Here is a 16,988-nt window from a genome sequence, read left to right as displayed (position 1 = left end):
AGGTGAAGGAAGGTAGAACAGTGCTATTTCATGTAATATATCCACTAATTTTAGTTCCTAGGAAAATGGCTGTGTTGCTCTGGCCCTATCTCTTTGGGGAGTTATTAAATACTCATGCAGATGGCACCAAATGTTTATGCAGAAGCCAAAGGTTAAGTCTGTCAACAGCAGAAGTGCCTTAGACATGCTTACTAAATGATACTTAAATACCAGCTCCTTGGGGCCCAGATAAATCCAGCTTAAGTGAGAAATTAGGCACAGAGAGGGTGCATAGCTTTTACTCTAAAAAAACTACCTTAAATACCATAAGCAACGGAGAGAAAATCTCAGCTGGTCATTTATAAATCAAATGACATTCAATTAGCAGATGGCCCTGATGCACAAGAGATCATATAGTATTCACATGGGGGAATCGTTGAAATAATTCTTTTTCTAAGTTGGTGTGTACAGGAAACAAAAATAATTGCTCAGTAAGTTACATGGTCCCTTTCCTCCCTTCCTCTTTTACCCACTCACTTAGTTGAATGCTTACTGTGTGCCAGATACTGTGTTAAGCACTGCAGACACAGAAACAAACAATAGTCACTGTCATTGCATTCAGAAAACCTATGTGGTTTAAGAAAAAGCAACCAATTGGTTTAAGTTGATCATTTTAAAAATGATCATTTGTGAATTGTGTATAAAAAGTTTACAAGTATTTATACCACTGTAGTTACGTTCGTATCATACACAGACATCTAATTATTTCAGAGAAAATTATTTTTTACCACAATTCTTGTGTTGTAATTTAAAGTTATTAACTTTAAATACATTTGAATCACAGGCTCAACTACTAAATAATGCTTTCTTATTACAATTCCTAAGCAACTATAACAATCTCTTTTTAGGTGAATAAAATAGGAAGGTTCTTGTTATATGCCCACAGAGCGTAATTCCTCTTTCCATTCTGACTAGAATAAATATATGTTCTATAGCCTATATGTATTATAAATATTTATATGTACATATAAATGTATGTATTATAGCATAGTAATTAACAGGCTATTCAATTTAAGATTATTTTAAATTCCTCACATATCAAAATATGAGTTATTTAGACACTTTATGAGTTGCCTAAATTTGAATCAACACTATTAGTTTTCTAAAGTTGCATAATTTATATTTAATTCATTGTTAGTTTTCTGAAACTAGTGATCCAACTCAGTATTGGGATTTCTGAGGTACTAATCTGCCAGTGGAAAGAAGGCAGTTGAAATATTTTTAAAAATCAGTCCTTTTTTTTTTAATTTGTGGGCAAAAGACATGTAAGGGAATTAGTTGATTAAAAGATAAGTTATTTTTCTATATTACAAAGCTACTTTTATCTACTCTGTGAAGAAATACTGGCGAGTTGATGCTTAAAACCGTGGAAATATTTATGTTTTAGCCTCAGGGAAGATTTATGTTTTGGAAGAACTTACAGTCGGTTCGTTCGACATGGAGGTGATTTATATCTCTTTCATTGGATGAATAATTTGAGAATAGCTCCTTCTGCCCTTCTGTTTATAGTTTGCTTCTGTTTCAAAAGGCATTTTAAATTGTTTTCATCAAAAGTCCAAATTATGCATTTTAAACCTCAATCAGTAAAACTTTCTTTCCTAAAAGTGCTATGCATTGAAAATTTGTGACTTCTACAAAAGAATTATTTTATTTCGTGTTGAAATACTCAGCAATCTGGAAAAATAAATTAAAATGTATTTTAACTGCCATTAGAAAATTATAAAATGGGTAAGCCTTTTGAAAAATTATATGCAGCAAAGCATGTATTTATTTCAGCCATAAATCTACATTAAAATTAGTTTAATTCAATTATATTCTAAGCATTTAAAAATCTTTTGGTAATGCCTTATATTGGTATATTAAATGGAACTAAACAATGATTGGTCTCTAAAAAGGATTAGAATTATATTAATTCCAATTAACTGCTTTTAACAAACCAAAAACCCATGCAGCTTAGCTCGGGAGTTACACAGATCAAGGAACCAGGCTACCTGAGTTTGAACCTGACCATGTTTCTTGACCTTTCTGTGTCATCTATAAAATGGGATACTAATATTTTCTATTGCATACTGTTGTAGTGATGATTAAGTGAGTTAATATATGTAAAGATTTTAGAACAATGCCTGGCTTCTAGTAAATACTATTTAACTCTTAGCTATTGTTGTTATTGTTAGTTAATATGCTAAATGTGAATGGCAAAAATATCAATAGCAATGAACCTAAAGTACTTTATGAAATAATTGCTGACAAATGTTTAAAGAGCACTTTTATAAAATTGCGGGGTTTTTATGGGTAGAATTCCTTCATCTTAAGAAAACTATTAACTATAAACTGAATTCTAAGTGTTCCCTTTACAACCAGTATAACCTTCATGAGGATAGGAACCATGTCTATCTTATTTACAACTGTCTCCCCAGAGACTAAAAGTACTTGATGTAGTATAGGTACTCAATAAATATATCTTCTTCATAGGTAGAGGAAACAAATATTTTTCACTGACAAACATATTATTAAAGTAAAATATCATCCAATCCTACAGTGAAAATACCTACAGAAAACTGTAACATAACGTACTTGGATATCATAGTGAGGAGGCGATTCCCTCTTTCTAGCTACCAAACCTAATTAATTTAGGACAGGTGGTCACCTTCTCCCATATTAAAAACTTTCAGCAATAACAGTCTTGATGTCACTTACTACCCCTGATTATTTTTGATCAATTTGAAAGTCATGCTTTTTATGGGAAACAGGAATTATCTCCTTAATTAAAGACTCCTATTATCTGTTCATTATTCTGCAGACATGAACAAAAGCTTTATATAGCTTAATCCATTACTAAAGTCATCTTTTGCAAAATAGAGAAACACTGAATGTAAGGCCAGGAAACCAGATTCTATCCTTAAATATGCAACTATTTTGATTTATTTACTTATTTTACCTTGGGCATATCACTTAGTAATATGTAAGGGTCAGACAGAATGTTGTTAAGGTCTTTTTCAACTCTAAAATTCTGTTATTTTCTCTTTTACCTTTCCTAAGGAATTCTATTTCCTTTAGTTGTATACCATCTAATATCTATCTCCTTAATAATATTGTTCTTTTCCTTAAATCCCCTCTATTTAATCACATTATTTTAAAAGGATAGAGAATAAATATAAGGAATAGTTAAGTCAGACACATGCCCAATGTAGAGAAAGGATTAGACTTACCAGTGTCAAGAACTGTAAAAGATATGAGATTTTACCCAACTTGAATAATAACAACTTAGCCTGCCACAGTTTCATCAATCCTGGCAGAAGACATGAAACTTCTGAGTCAGAGAAAAAGGCATTATTACTCATGGCAGCAAACAGCATGAGCCTTATGTTTGTTTTGGTTGCCCTTGCCCCCAAGTACCAGAAACAACCCAGGTAGATGCTACATATTCAGCGGGTTTGCATCACAGCGGAGTAGGGAAGCCAAATTTTTAAAAAATGGACTGCAGGCAAACTTGCCCTTTGCCAAAAGGGAGATATTATCTTTAACATTCTAAACAGTAAGCAAATCTACCCTTGCTTTGCAGCATAAAAATCCTTTAAAAGATAGACCAGAACAAAAGGGTGATTAGTACCTCCCTCATAAGACATGCAGAAGCACAAAAGACTCGGAAAGACCCATTGTCTCTCAACAATATCCGTTCTTCATTTCTATACTGTCTTGGTGTCTGGCAAATTTTTTGTGAGTATATCACTCCATTAACAGCTCTGATTAATATTATCAATAGAGACTGTGACCAAAACTATTCAGTTTGTCTCATGCAGCATTTAATTAAAGGCTACTGTTAATAGAACGCCAGGCAAGTAGATGAGGCCAACCTGCACTATTGATCTCAACCCTGTCCCCCAGGATCCCAAACTCAAACAGCTGAATAGATCCCATAAATCATCCAAATCTGTCTTAGAAAGCCAGATGATTTGCTCCCTACATTTCTGAATTGGCCTTTCTGTTTGACTTGAGGCATTAATCCAGGTACATCAGCAAGGACAAGGACATTTTTTTTATAAAACTACAACAGACTCAGTGTGTCTCCTACTTTGGCCCAAGCGGGCAACCATAAGGATACTGAGCTAACAGTGTACTAAACCAAGTAGTCTTTAACTTTTTTTATTTAGGACCATGTCAAGACAATAAGAATATCCAACTGGCAGAGCCAGAATTAAGTTTGAATCCTCCAGATTTCCTTTTGGCGAGTTTCCACCCTACAGGTATAAAGATAGTTCAGAACCTAGAGCAGTTAGTGCCTTACTCACAAGACGAATAGAAATGCAAAAGACTCAGAGCATTGTTGCCAACAACCAACTGTTTTGCATTGTATTTGTTTATGAACAAATCTTAGCAAATGTTGCTCTTTTGTTTACCACACCCTGGCTAACTATACCGCTGACTCATTCAGCTTACAGTCAGCTCTAGTCCCAGAGTACCTTTTTTCTGGTGTTTTGCTATCTTACTTCTCTTCAGTCCATACTGTTGATTTTTCATTCCATTTCTTGTAGAATGCTATCCTATTTCACAGCCACTTCTTAGTTTCCTAATATAATGTATTCTGGAAAGTTTAACACCTTCGGGTATCAAAACTGTCAAAGGTCACTGTGTCTTCACTCTGATAATATTGACCTGTGTCCCCATTGATGGATTAAGATAAAGCACATTCAAATATATCTTATGTTCTAAAGATTTATTTGGAAGTGCAAGTAAAATATATTAGAAGTAGATAGAGTTTGGGGTTCAGACATACTTGCTTTAAGAGCTCAGCTCCACCATTTATTTACCATCTTATCTTTAGGGAATTCATCTTCTCATCTATAAAAGGGAACACTTCCATTTCTTAGAGTTGTTAAAATTAAATAAGATCACATATTAAAGTAACTAGTGGAATTCCTGACACACTAGCAGGTATGCAATACATATCAATTCTCTCTCCCCTTCCTAATTTACTATCGTGAATGTGTGGAGGTCATCAAAGAACGTATTGAAATGATATTGAAATGTTGCACTAGGGCTTCCACATTTTGCTTCTGTGCAAACATGGGAGTCTTTTTGTTTGATGTGCATTATCCTTTTACTTACTATTGTTTGCTTGTTATGGTTCTATAATATGCACTCTATATTTGAGAATACATTGAATCTCAAATTATCTTGATTGACTCAAGGACCGTTTTTAGAAGCTTGAAAATAACATTCTGATTGCTCCATTTCGTTGAAATATTAAAACACTAGTTGTAATTTACTTTCATGCCAACTTTCTAGTGACTGGTAAATTGAAAATTAGGGTTTTCTTCTAACTGATAGATTCACAACCTGATTATTTGGAAATCACATACTACCCATATTACCAACCCAATAGACTAGAAAGTGACACTGGAACAACCTGAGCATGTATGTAACACGTCATAACTAATCTTATTAATGTTGTTAGTACTGAATTGAAGTTACACTGACACAACCTTAACTTATTAGTCCATAAAATTAGGTAGTTTGACCAATTAACCCTGTTTCCAAAAGGTTGTATTTAAAAGAAATATTTGTATATGGAATTATTTGTTCATTGACCTGCAACATAATTCCCATAGAAATGAAGTTAACCCTCAGATGTATTTAAATATCCTATTTCTAACATTTTTAAGACTCAGTCTTTTTTGTCAGTATAAAAATTGCCAGCATTTATTTTTCCATTTAACATCCACAAATCGTCAATAAATAAACCATGCAACTACGTTTCACTTTATTTAGTGCACATATTACCAAAATTAACCATATCGTTAATTCTTAATTCATAGGGAGGGAGATCTCACAGATTTTATGAATGAAGAATTAACTGTAAATATTTAAGGATCCATCTTAATATTTTTTCAAATAAGCATTTTTTCAAATGTTCTGCAGAATTAACAAGACTTGTTCAATTTGTAAAGTCATTCTGCTTGGTTCTGTCACCAATAAGTACAAATTGAGTCTAACGATGACAAAATAATGATAAAAAGATATTTCGACCAGGTGCAGTGCTCGCGCCTGTAATCCCAGCGCTTTGGAAGGCCAAGGCAGGTGGATTGCCTGAGATCAGGATTTCAAGACCAGCTTGGCTAACCTGGCAAAACCCCCTCTCTACTAAAAATACAAAAATTAGCTGGGTGTAATGGTGGGCACCTGTAATCCCAGTTACTCGGGAGGCTGAGGCAGGAGAATCACTTGAACCCAGGAGGCGGAGGTTGCAGTGAGATGGGATTGCACCATTGTACTACAGACTGGGTGACAAGAGCAAAACTCCTCTCAAAAAAAACAAAAATATATATTTCACATGATATGAATAACAATTTTTTGTCATCCAAATTATTGACAAACTACTGCAATTTGAGAAAAGCTTCTGTTAACAGTAACGACAACTTCTCTTCTTTGTACTTTAGAATAAGTTGCCAGTTATGAAAATTAGGCAATTCCTTACTATTTCAAGTGCTAAATTTGAATCTACATGTAATAAGTAAACTTTGAGTATTAGCTTATTTGCCTTACCTTGTTTAATGTTTTAAATAAAATCATAGTACTTTTCAAGTAAATTTACAGGATTAAATAATCAAACAGTACTGTTAAAGGCTTATAATAAAAAATAACATTTCAATAAATGCATTTGGGGACAACTACATAGCATTTGGGAAAACACAAATTTGGGTTTGTACATGACTACTGTGACAAAAAAAAATATCATATGGATCAAGATTTTAAAAGTGAAAACTAAACCACAAAAGTCCTAAAGAAAATATAAGAATTTTGAAAATAATTCAGCATAACTTTTAAAATATCTTTTAAACCAGAGGTATAAATAGAAAAACAATAGTATATTTTACTGCATGAACAAACAACTCCTATATGGGGTAAAAATACCCCACTAAACTAAATCAAATGGCCAGCTGGGAAAAAAATATTTACAACTCGCATCATAACAAAGGACTACATATCCAAATATAGAGAGAAACTCCTCCAAATCAATTTTTTTAAATCCCAAGAAGAAAAAATAATATGGCTTTTAAACATATGAAATAGACCTAAACATATAAAATAGACCTAAATTCACTCATAGTTTTAAAAATGTAAACTAAAACACCTCTGTGATACTAGTTTTCGCTTAGAAGATTGGAAGTGGTCAAAAAGTTTGATAGTACACTGTGTTAGCAAATGTTGAGAAACACACCTATATATTTAAGGCACATAGGTATGGATATAATCTTTATGGAGGGCAATTTGATACTGTCTATCAAAGTTTCACTCTAGTCTCATTCATTTATAAAAGTACTCATGTACCAGGTTGTTCATTTCCATATTGCTTGTAATAGTAAAAAGAATAGAGACAACCTAGATGTCCAGCTATAGGTGAATGGTTAATAAAATTGTATAACTATTTTTATTTAAACAAATATAAAATGTCCACATTTTTTGGCCTGGCCTGGTGGCTCATGCCTGTAATCCCAGCACTTTGGGAGACTGAGGCCGGCGGATCACCTGAGGTCAGGAGCTCAAGACCAACTTGGCCAATATGGTGAAACCTCATCTCTACTAAAAATACAAAAATCAGCCAGTCGTGGTCATGGGTGCCTATAATCCCAGCTATGCAAGAGGCTGAGGCAGGAGAATCACTTGAACTTGGGAGGCGGAGGTTGCATTGAGCCAAGATCACACAGCTACACACCAGCCTGGGAGACAGAGCAAAACTCCGTATCAAAAAAAAAAGAAAAGTTCACATTTTAATGACTGTAAATATTGTCATATGCAGAGTCAATTGGTGTACCTTTTCTTTCTTGAATAGTTTGTCATTTCTTTTGGGTTTTTTTTTTTCTTTTTTTTTCTGGCATTTCTAATTCTTTCTATTTTCCCTGTTATTGCCTTCCCTATTTTTCAAATTTTCTCATTGAGTTTCTGTTTTCTGAGAGTACCTTTCAGACCTTCTATTCCATCTGTTGTAGGCAGCTTTCTAAGCCATCTGCAGAATTCCCATTCTGAGACTACCTTTATTTTTTTTTTTTTTTTCTGAGTTGATTCCACTGCCGCTTCTTTTCCTTGTCATCTCCTTTCTTGGTTTTACTCCTTCATTTATGTGAACATATCTTTAAACAAATTATGGAAACAATTTGAAAGAAAGGTACATCTTCTGGGATTTTACACATCTAAAAATGTTTTGTTTTGTTTTGTTTTTTCACTTTCACACTTGATTGATAGTTTATCTGAGCATAGAATTCTTGCTGGAAAATTAGTTCCCTAAGAATTATAAAGATTTTTCTCGAGTGTCTTCTACCACATGTTGCTGCTGAGAAGTCTAAGGCCTATGGATTCTTTTTCCTCTTGGGTTTCCAAGAAGGGAGAAAACAAGAATAGTGGTGTCTGCCTTATTTACCATTCTTCTCCTGAAACTTCATTCAATAAAGCAGAAGGGAGGGACATTTTCTACGTTTCCTTTTTGGTTAAGTAGAACTACACTTACCTCTTCTCTTTCCCCTGTGCCTTGTGATTCATGATTGAGCCCTAGGATCTATGAGAGCATCTCCTGATGTGCAGTGATGAAGCACTTGATATTTAGACACTCTTCTCCCAATAGAGCCTACTTTTCATACCATTGTCTTGTGTGAACTCAACAATCCTTATACTATTGCAATCTTAATCCTCCCGAGAAAATGGATGCTTCTGGCAGAAAGGAGGAAGACCAGTAGAAAGAAGTTAAAAAGAGACAATACTTCCATCTATATTTTTAAAACTTAGAAAAATTTATTACAGGATGGAGCATTTTTCTCCTCCTAAATGTTTGATTTTCAACACCTCACTCAATTGCAACTTGAGTGATAGTGTATAAACCATTTTCACAGTTATCAGCATTAAATACCTATGTCTTTCATGTAGTATGTGAGTATCTCTGTACTGATTTATTTTTTAAGCCTAAAAGTACTAGATTAGGTTTCCCATGGTCTAGTCATTTATGTTGCATAACCCAAATGCAAAAGTTACATGACATTAAATCTGAAATTACATGTATATCATGTTGCCCATTCTTTCAAAAACATTGGAAGACATTTTAAAACCACATATGTATAGGTTATTCCTTCCGTCTGCAGTAGAACCATGTTTCCACGTGGTCACTGACCTTTCGCAAAGCCAATTCAAAAATTCAGACTATTACCATCATCAGACAAATCATTAAAATGGAGTCAATCATATGCCCACTCGCATAAATCATTAAGACAGATGATACAAATGGATTTGACAGACCATGACCTACCAATTTTTTACTTGTCAACAGAGCCTAGAGTTAACTGAAATCAAACCATTTCATCTATTAGGTTAATGCCAAAATATAACAAATCTGTACAACGTTTTTCATAGTTAAGAATAATTTAAAATACGAAATTACCAAAATATGAATGTGCTTATGATAAATAAGTGCAAGTAAACCCAGAATAATTACCAAACCTAAAACTACGTTATTAAAAACAATTTAAGTATTTTAAATAACTTGATTGGTTCTATTTTTTATTAATTAATGGTTTGTATAGATACATTAATCTCTTCTGTTCATGTTGTTTTTTCAGAAAGTAAGAATTTAATCCTAATCAATGTGAGATACATTAAGGAACGCAGGTTATATGTCTTCTTTTAATGAAGGGCAAACTCCTCCAAATGTAAGCATAGCATCTATTTTGCAATACTGCCACATAAGAAGTAAAAATAACTTGGATTATTTGGTATCAAGTGGGATTTGTAGATGAAGAAGATAATTATCTAAATTAGATTTTCCATAGCTATAGCAGTTAATATTCTAACTGCTGCAGAAGTACCAAGAGAAGTGCAAAGAATCAGAATCTTAGCAGTCAGTCATCCATTCGACACCTACTAACTGCAAGGCACACTGCTGGATAATATGCAGCATGGCAAGTGAGGACATACACAACTTAAAAAATGGAAAGTCTCATAATAGGAGCAACAATTATTTTTAGAGGAACGTTTATGAGAAGTACAGATATCACAACATCATTCCAGATTCACAGACTCTATGTTCTATTATTCAATTCAAAATGTTTTTAGCTTTATTGGCTTAATCAATAGTGACAGAGAACGAGTTATTTCAGGATCTATATAATAAAAAGATAAGTTTTCTGAGTTCAAAAAACATGGGAAGAGATTATAATTAAAATATATTCCTGCAACCACATGGAATGATCATATTTCATTGTGTCCCATGTCTGAATGATTCCAGGGCTCCATATGAAATTGTTAAGTTTTAAAAGCACTATGTGTAACCCTTAATTTTTGTATTTTTGAAGGCAGGATAAAATTGTCCACCCAATTAGAGAACTGGTTTACTACAATTGGTAATGATTGAATCATTCTTGTCCACCCTAATATTTCACGAGATTTTCTTTCTAGCACAGCTCTTCCTATTCTCTCTTATCAGTGCTTCTGGGGAGGTTTGTCAAGGCCTTTATTAGTGTGTGGAAGAGACACTAGTGTTCCTTGTTTCACAGATATCTATTTCCTAGCACACACTGACTACTGATTTTGATAAAAAGATAGGCTTTTATATAAACATAGAATTCCTTTTCTAAACACTTATGCACCCTCAGGAAAATTTTTTTCTTATCATAATTGGATGAAATAACATAAAGCTGGTCACCCTTTAATTTATTAACACAAACATTCTTAAATTCCACTTCTCAGAACTAATGTAAGTCACTTCCTTTCTGGCTGCTCTAGAGGTTAAAAAAATTATGGCACTAATAGAGACATGAGGAAAGTTAAAATTAAAAAAAAAGAAAAATTACTTCTTGAGACTGGACTATATATTATATTTTTACTTATTTGCATTTTTTCTTTTATAAAACTCATTTCGTGTCCTAGAACAATTCATTTTCAAGAGAAAAAAGTACACATGTAAAACAAAATTTCATTCCAATGTCTCCAACTTAAAACTTTATTCCTGTTATTCCCATGTTAAAGGCACAAAATTTTCTGTAAAAACAGATATATTCTGTTTTCCATTTTAATTTCATACATTCTATTTGAAACACAGAAAATCCTCTAGTAGTCGTTTAGAATTTATGCAGATTCTGCTTAATCTTATGTTTCAAGTTTATGAAGCATATTCTAAAGTAGTAATCATAACACTTAAAATACACTTGCATAACATTTTTGTTGAAGTGGGTATTAGGTATCATATGCACTGCAACATTCCTGGCAAGGGAGTGCACGTAATACTTTAAAATGAAACTTTCCTTTTTCACTTCAGCTCCTTTTCTTGATTGAGAAGCTATAAATGTATCTTGCCTCTTTTCACAAATGAAAATGTGTTCATACGTAATTAATCTACCCTATTAACTCTACGAAACATCTGCTATATTTGTTAAACACTTCAAACTTCTGTTCGGAACCAGTTAATTCTAAGTAATTTCTCAGTTAAATATTTACATGGGCTTCCATGATGATAAACTCTAGCTTGTCTTAAATAATCAGCAGATTGTCCGGAGAGCTGTGTGAGATGTAACACATTGGAATAGCTATCCACTGGAACTTAAAATGGTTAGCTGGCTTGGACTATTTTTTGCTTATTTTTATCTTAGCCAAAAGAGGTAACAGCCTTATGAATTCCATTCTTTGTCAATATTTTTAATGCCCAGAATTGTGTTAAAAGGAAAATGAATACCTATGTAGACCTATGCAGATGTTTACATCGTGAAAATGCTAAAGCCAATCTCAAATGTCTCTTTCAGAAAAGTGATAAATCTGTATGTGTGCAAAGTTTTAGAAATAACTCAATTTACAGTTATTTTTGTAGCCAACTAAGTAGATTAAAAAGTGGAAAACATTGATAGGCATTTTTCTTCAGCGAATTAAATCGAAGAAGAAAAAAATCCACAGGTTATGCAAATGTGCTGTGTGTACAAAGATAATAATTAAGAATATGATTCTTTAACTGGACAAATTATATAAATCTGTAAACATCAGGTTTTGATCAAAAATTGGAATAAGTTCCACAACAGAGATGCTGTTACAGTGGTAAATGATTAGTTTGTAAATGAACTATAAGGCAGTGTTACTCATAGACATCAGAGAATAGAATGATCACTTCAGACTGAGGAATACAGACAAGATTGAAAGTTCTCCAATGTGGTATTTAAGTTCAAGTTTTGAAAATAAAAATGATTATATAAAGAGCAGAAGTCAGTTCTCCAACACCAACACTCAGTATTGTTCTAACTTGGTGTTTTCTTCTTTACAATATGCCAAATGTTTATTGAGTTCCTTCTGTAAGTGTTGCAGAGGATAGAAAGAAATGAGCCTCTACCCTCTAGAGCAGGGGTCTCCAACCCCCAGGACAAGGACTAGTACCAGTTCGTGGCCTGTTAGGAACTGGACTACATAGCAGGAGGTGAGTGGTGGACAGGCTAGCAAGCTTCATCTGTATCTACAGCCACTCCCCATTGCTCACGTTACTGCCTGAGCTCCACCTCCTGTCAGATCAGTGGCTGCATTAGATTCTCACAGGAGCATGAACCCTATTGTGAACTGTGCACGTGAGGGATCTAGGTTGCGTGCTTCTTATGAGAATCTAATGCCTGATGATCTGTCACTGTCTCCCATCACCCATAGAAGGGACCGTCTAGTTGCAGGAAAACAATCTCAGGGCTCTCACGGATTCTACATTATGGTGAATGTATAATTATTTCATTATATATTACAGTGTAATAGTAATAATAGAAATAAAGTACACACAAAAAAATGTAATGTGCTTGACTCATCCTGAAACTATGCCCCCATCAGGGTTCATGGAAAAATTGTCTTCCACAAAACTTGTCCTTGGTGCTGAAAAGATTGGGGACCAATGCTCTAGAGCTCATGGTCAACTAAAAGGATAAATGAAGCACACACATAATGACCTTTACAAAGCCAGAATAAGGAAGAATTGTGGGAGGGATTCTGAGACAAATGCTGAGCTCTATCCAAGTTCAATTTAGGTAAACTGGAGGTTAAGTATGTCTGTAATTTTCATACTAAGTGATAGATAAATCCACTGTTTGACTTTACTAAATGGGAGGAACAGTGTCCTGGATCATTATAAATAATCCTGCCAGAATTTTAATTTGTTAGTTTGCGAATAGAAATTATTTTTCTACCGTTGATTGATCTGTGTTTTACTAATGACAATATTAAAATTATTTTTGCTTTGTCAATTTCAACTAATGTTGAATACTGTGCTCAAAACTATTCTGAAGATTAGGAGAACATGGCTAGAATTACAAATTGGTCTTGGATCATTCAAATAGTTAATGATTCATCAAGGATTAAAAAAGAATTTCCTCAATTTTTATCAAACCCCTAGCTGGATCCTTGACTTAACAAAAGTGAGGAGGAGGAGATCAGAGTCATGATAACATCTAGTAGGCCCTTAAGTGGTTTATGTATGTGAGTTGGTGCCATATCTGACTACTTGAGTCTCACATACAAAAGATTATCATAAATATTTTTTGAGTTTGTTAAATACATTCCAAATCAAATGTTACAGTTTTGCATTAGGTAGACTTTGCTACATAACTTCTTTAAATAGTAAAGGGAGTAGATTTTTGATTATATGTGTCTCAGAATTAAGTGTACTCCCTGATGTGTGTATGTTTTAGTAATTCATGTTTAAATAAACACTGAATGAGCTGTCAACATTTGGATGAATATAAAAAATGTTATATATTAGTTTGACTATTCATGAAATGATAATAGTTGTCCTAAGGGTGGGAGAGAAGGGTGTAATCTAGAGCCAAGATCATGTCAGTCTTATAAAAAAAGACACAACGCTCTGTAATTATGTTATAAGTAATACTTGGTATATTTGAATTTCAAAATTTGATTTTCCTAGTGATTTTATAAACACTAGGAATTTGCCATTTTAAACTTGGCCTAATTATCCAACATTACTTGATTATATATCATTTGGCAGGTTTTGTTGTTTTTTTTTGTTTTTAACTACAAAGGGAACTGATTACTTCTTTTCCCTTGTTTTTTTTTTCTTTCCTAAATCAATAAAACATAGGCTCCATATGCCCCTGTAACATTAAATTGCTCCCAAAGTAGATAAAAGAAATGAGAGTGATAAATACATACATTTCATTCAACTATTGTGGAGAAGGAGTAAGAAAGATTTGGAGGAACTGTGAGAACTGACGACATATGCAGAATTTTTTGTACTAACACTTTAAAAAATACAGTTACAATAATTTATACTGAACTCTGAGAATATTAATCAAATGAAAGCCATCTGATTGAAAAATTAAAATACATATATCACTTTTTTATCCAAAATAAAATTAGATGGTGAAATTAAGCATGTATGACATTCATGAAAATTTAGTTTGTATGAAAAAAATTAAAAATGAATATATACATAATAAGTAACTATGGATCATGATGAGTACATCTGGCATTTTAGTTTCAACATAGCCATCACTTTTTAGAAAAAGGTCATATTATAAAAATAAATCTTAATTATTTTAAAATTAGATAACACAAGAATTTCTTCTGGAATAAGGGGGAATAAATTTACATTTATTTGCATTTGTATTATCCGATTTTTCATTTATTTCAAACCATTTAAGGCATTTAATAGATGATGGGTTAATCATAAATATTTGGAAAACTTTTTGAAAATTACTGCCTTTACCCAAAAACTTTCATTAGAGTGGATGAGTTCCCCAATGTGAATTGTCATTTGGCCATTAACAGGCACATACCATGATGAATAAGATATAGATTCTATTATAGATTAGAGCCTGGTGAAAGAAACAAATCATTACATGAATAATCACTTAAATGAATTAGTGGTAAGTATTTTAAAGAAAAAGTGCAAGTGCAAGACACTGTGAGACTGAAATAAGGCATTGTCTCCAAGTGGCAAATCAGGGAAGATCAAGCCTGATTTTCTTAGGATCAGTTTGGCTGTGATGTGAATGGAGGGAGCAGTGTGTGGAATCAACTAGGAAACTCTTACAGATAAGCAAGAACACGGGAGCAGTAGGAGTGGAGACAAATGGATGAATCCAAACCTGTCTTGGAGATAAAGTCAACAAGATTTGGTAACTGTATGTGAGAGAGAAGTTTGAGAGAGTTGAGTGTGGAGAATGAGTTCTAGATTTCTGGCATGAGCATGAAGAGAGTGTGGTATGGATTTTATTGATTTGGGGCATGGTGGAAGAGGATCCAGTTTTGGAGGGAGGATCCTGAGTTCAGCATTTGATGAGGTAAACTGTGGATGCCTGTGAGGTAGCAGCAGTTCCATCAGGCAGGTAGTGGTCTGAATGCAGCTCAGAGATAAACTGGAGTTGTAGATCTGGGCATTGCTGGTCTAGAAAATCCAACACCCACAGATGTATGAGATCAATGTGAGAGAATGTGGACTGAGAAGAAAATAAGACTAAAATCTATCACATTTAATGGTTGATTAGGGAAGAAAGAAGCAACAGGAAAGAAGTAGTCATAACTGCTGAAATTCTTTTTAAATGGCAATATCATCATTTTTAATTTCATGTGGAGTAAGAATTTCTGTCTAAAATAAGAATCAGAAGACTTGACTTCCAGATTAATACCTGGGATTTCCTAAGACTTTGTTATGATCTGAAAAAAAAGAATGTTTATTTTCCCTACCACTTTATATTATTATGAGAAAGCAGTAAATAATATTTTTAATATTAAAAGTTCAATGTTATGAGTAGACACATGTTTGAAGCCAACACCATAATCATGCATTTCCTTAGAATATACTTACAAAGCTACTCTCAACCAAAAATGTAGTTTTATTTATAGAGTTTAAATGTATAAAGAGGTATTTTTTTCTGCTTGGAAATATTGTTACCACTTATTTACGGTGGTTTGTTGTAACATGGTTCCAATCATATGGGATTCTTCACTGGCAGTGAACATTTGGTCTCACACCTGGTGCGGGACTGCCTTTTTTCCTTTCTGGAGTTAGCTACAAAGATAAACCAGTCAAAGAAGGGCAATTCGTCATTAATACATTATATAGTTCAACCTTGAAAGAGCTCAAATTACTTTAAAAGTTTGTTTTAATAAACACAATAATTATTAATTTTCACAACATTCTTTGTGGGGCAGGTGTACTTGAAACAGTCTATTAACATGTGTCTCTTTTTCCTGATAGGGTTCCCTGGGGATACAAGGCCCCCAAGGTCCACCTGGAAAAGAGGGTCAGAGGGTAAGTAAACTTGGAACAACTGGTAGGCATTACTAACTCAGGGGCTACTTATTTCAGAACACTAATGAAAATGAAACGGAAACATAGCAAGCAGATGGACATATGGAGAGTATCAACTATCCAAAGGCTGAAATTTGAGATTTGAGATTTTGACAGAGGTTTTGCAATTCAGAAAATTCTATGTTTCTCAAGATTGGCAGCACAAGTGTAGAGGTATTGTTTGAATAAAATGAATTAGCCCTAATTTGATCTACAGCACTTAGGTCATATTTTTAGTTTTTGAATTAAGTTGATGAGTATCTTTGTGGAGGTCCAGGCTCTTTATTAATTCCATAAAGGTTGTGAATGTTAACTACATTCTTTATCCAAATTAAATTATTGACTTTACTGGCTTTTCATAACTCTCCTTTCATTGCCATTTATTGCCTTTAACTGAGACAAAATAGTAGCAAATAAATTGTTGTTGGAATTGGTAGTAGAGCAATAACCTCCTGTTTCTAGTCCAGTTCAATTTCATTATTCCCCAGTAAAAGGAAGCCCTGCAGTGTTATGACAACTGGTCAGCTTCATATGAACAGTGGGCCCGATTCTTGTAGTTTACTGTTGTTATTATCATTTTCAAATCATTTTAAAGTCTCAAAAAATCTTGTGTGTCCTTTCTCATATGCTTATTTATGGCAGTCTT

General features: G+C 33.5%; 1 protein-coding gene across 4 annotated transcripts in view; it reads left to right on the top strand.

The window, feature by feature from the left end:
- COL19A1 (collagen type XIX alpha 1 chain) overlaps positions 1-16,988 on the top strand; it is a 329,196-nt gene that overhangs the window by 166,131 nt on the left and 146,077 nt on the right. For all 4 annotated transcript variants that reach the window (XM_065543865.2, XM_005552609.5, XM_065543866.2 and 1 more), the window contains exon 15: positions 16,250-16,303. In XM_065543865.2, coding sequence (XP_065399937.1) covers positions 16,250-16,303 — 54 coding nt within the window. The remainder of the gene's footprint in view (positions 1-16,249; positions 16,304-16,988) is intronic.

Source organism: Macaca fascicularis, chromosome 4, assembly GCF_037993035.2.
Source record: "Macaca fascicularis isolate 582-1 chromosome 4, T2T-MFA8v1.1".
Lineage (NCBI taxonomy): Eukaryota > Metazoa > Chordata > Mammalia > Primates > Cercopithecidae > Macaca > Macaca fascicularis.
This window is presented reverse-complemented; position numbering and strand designations above follow the sequence as displayed.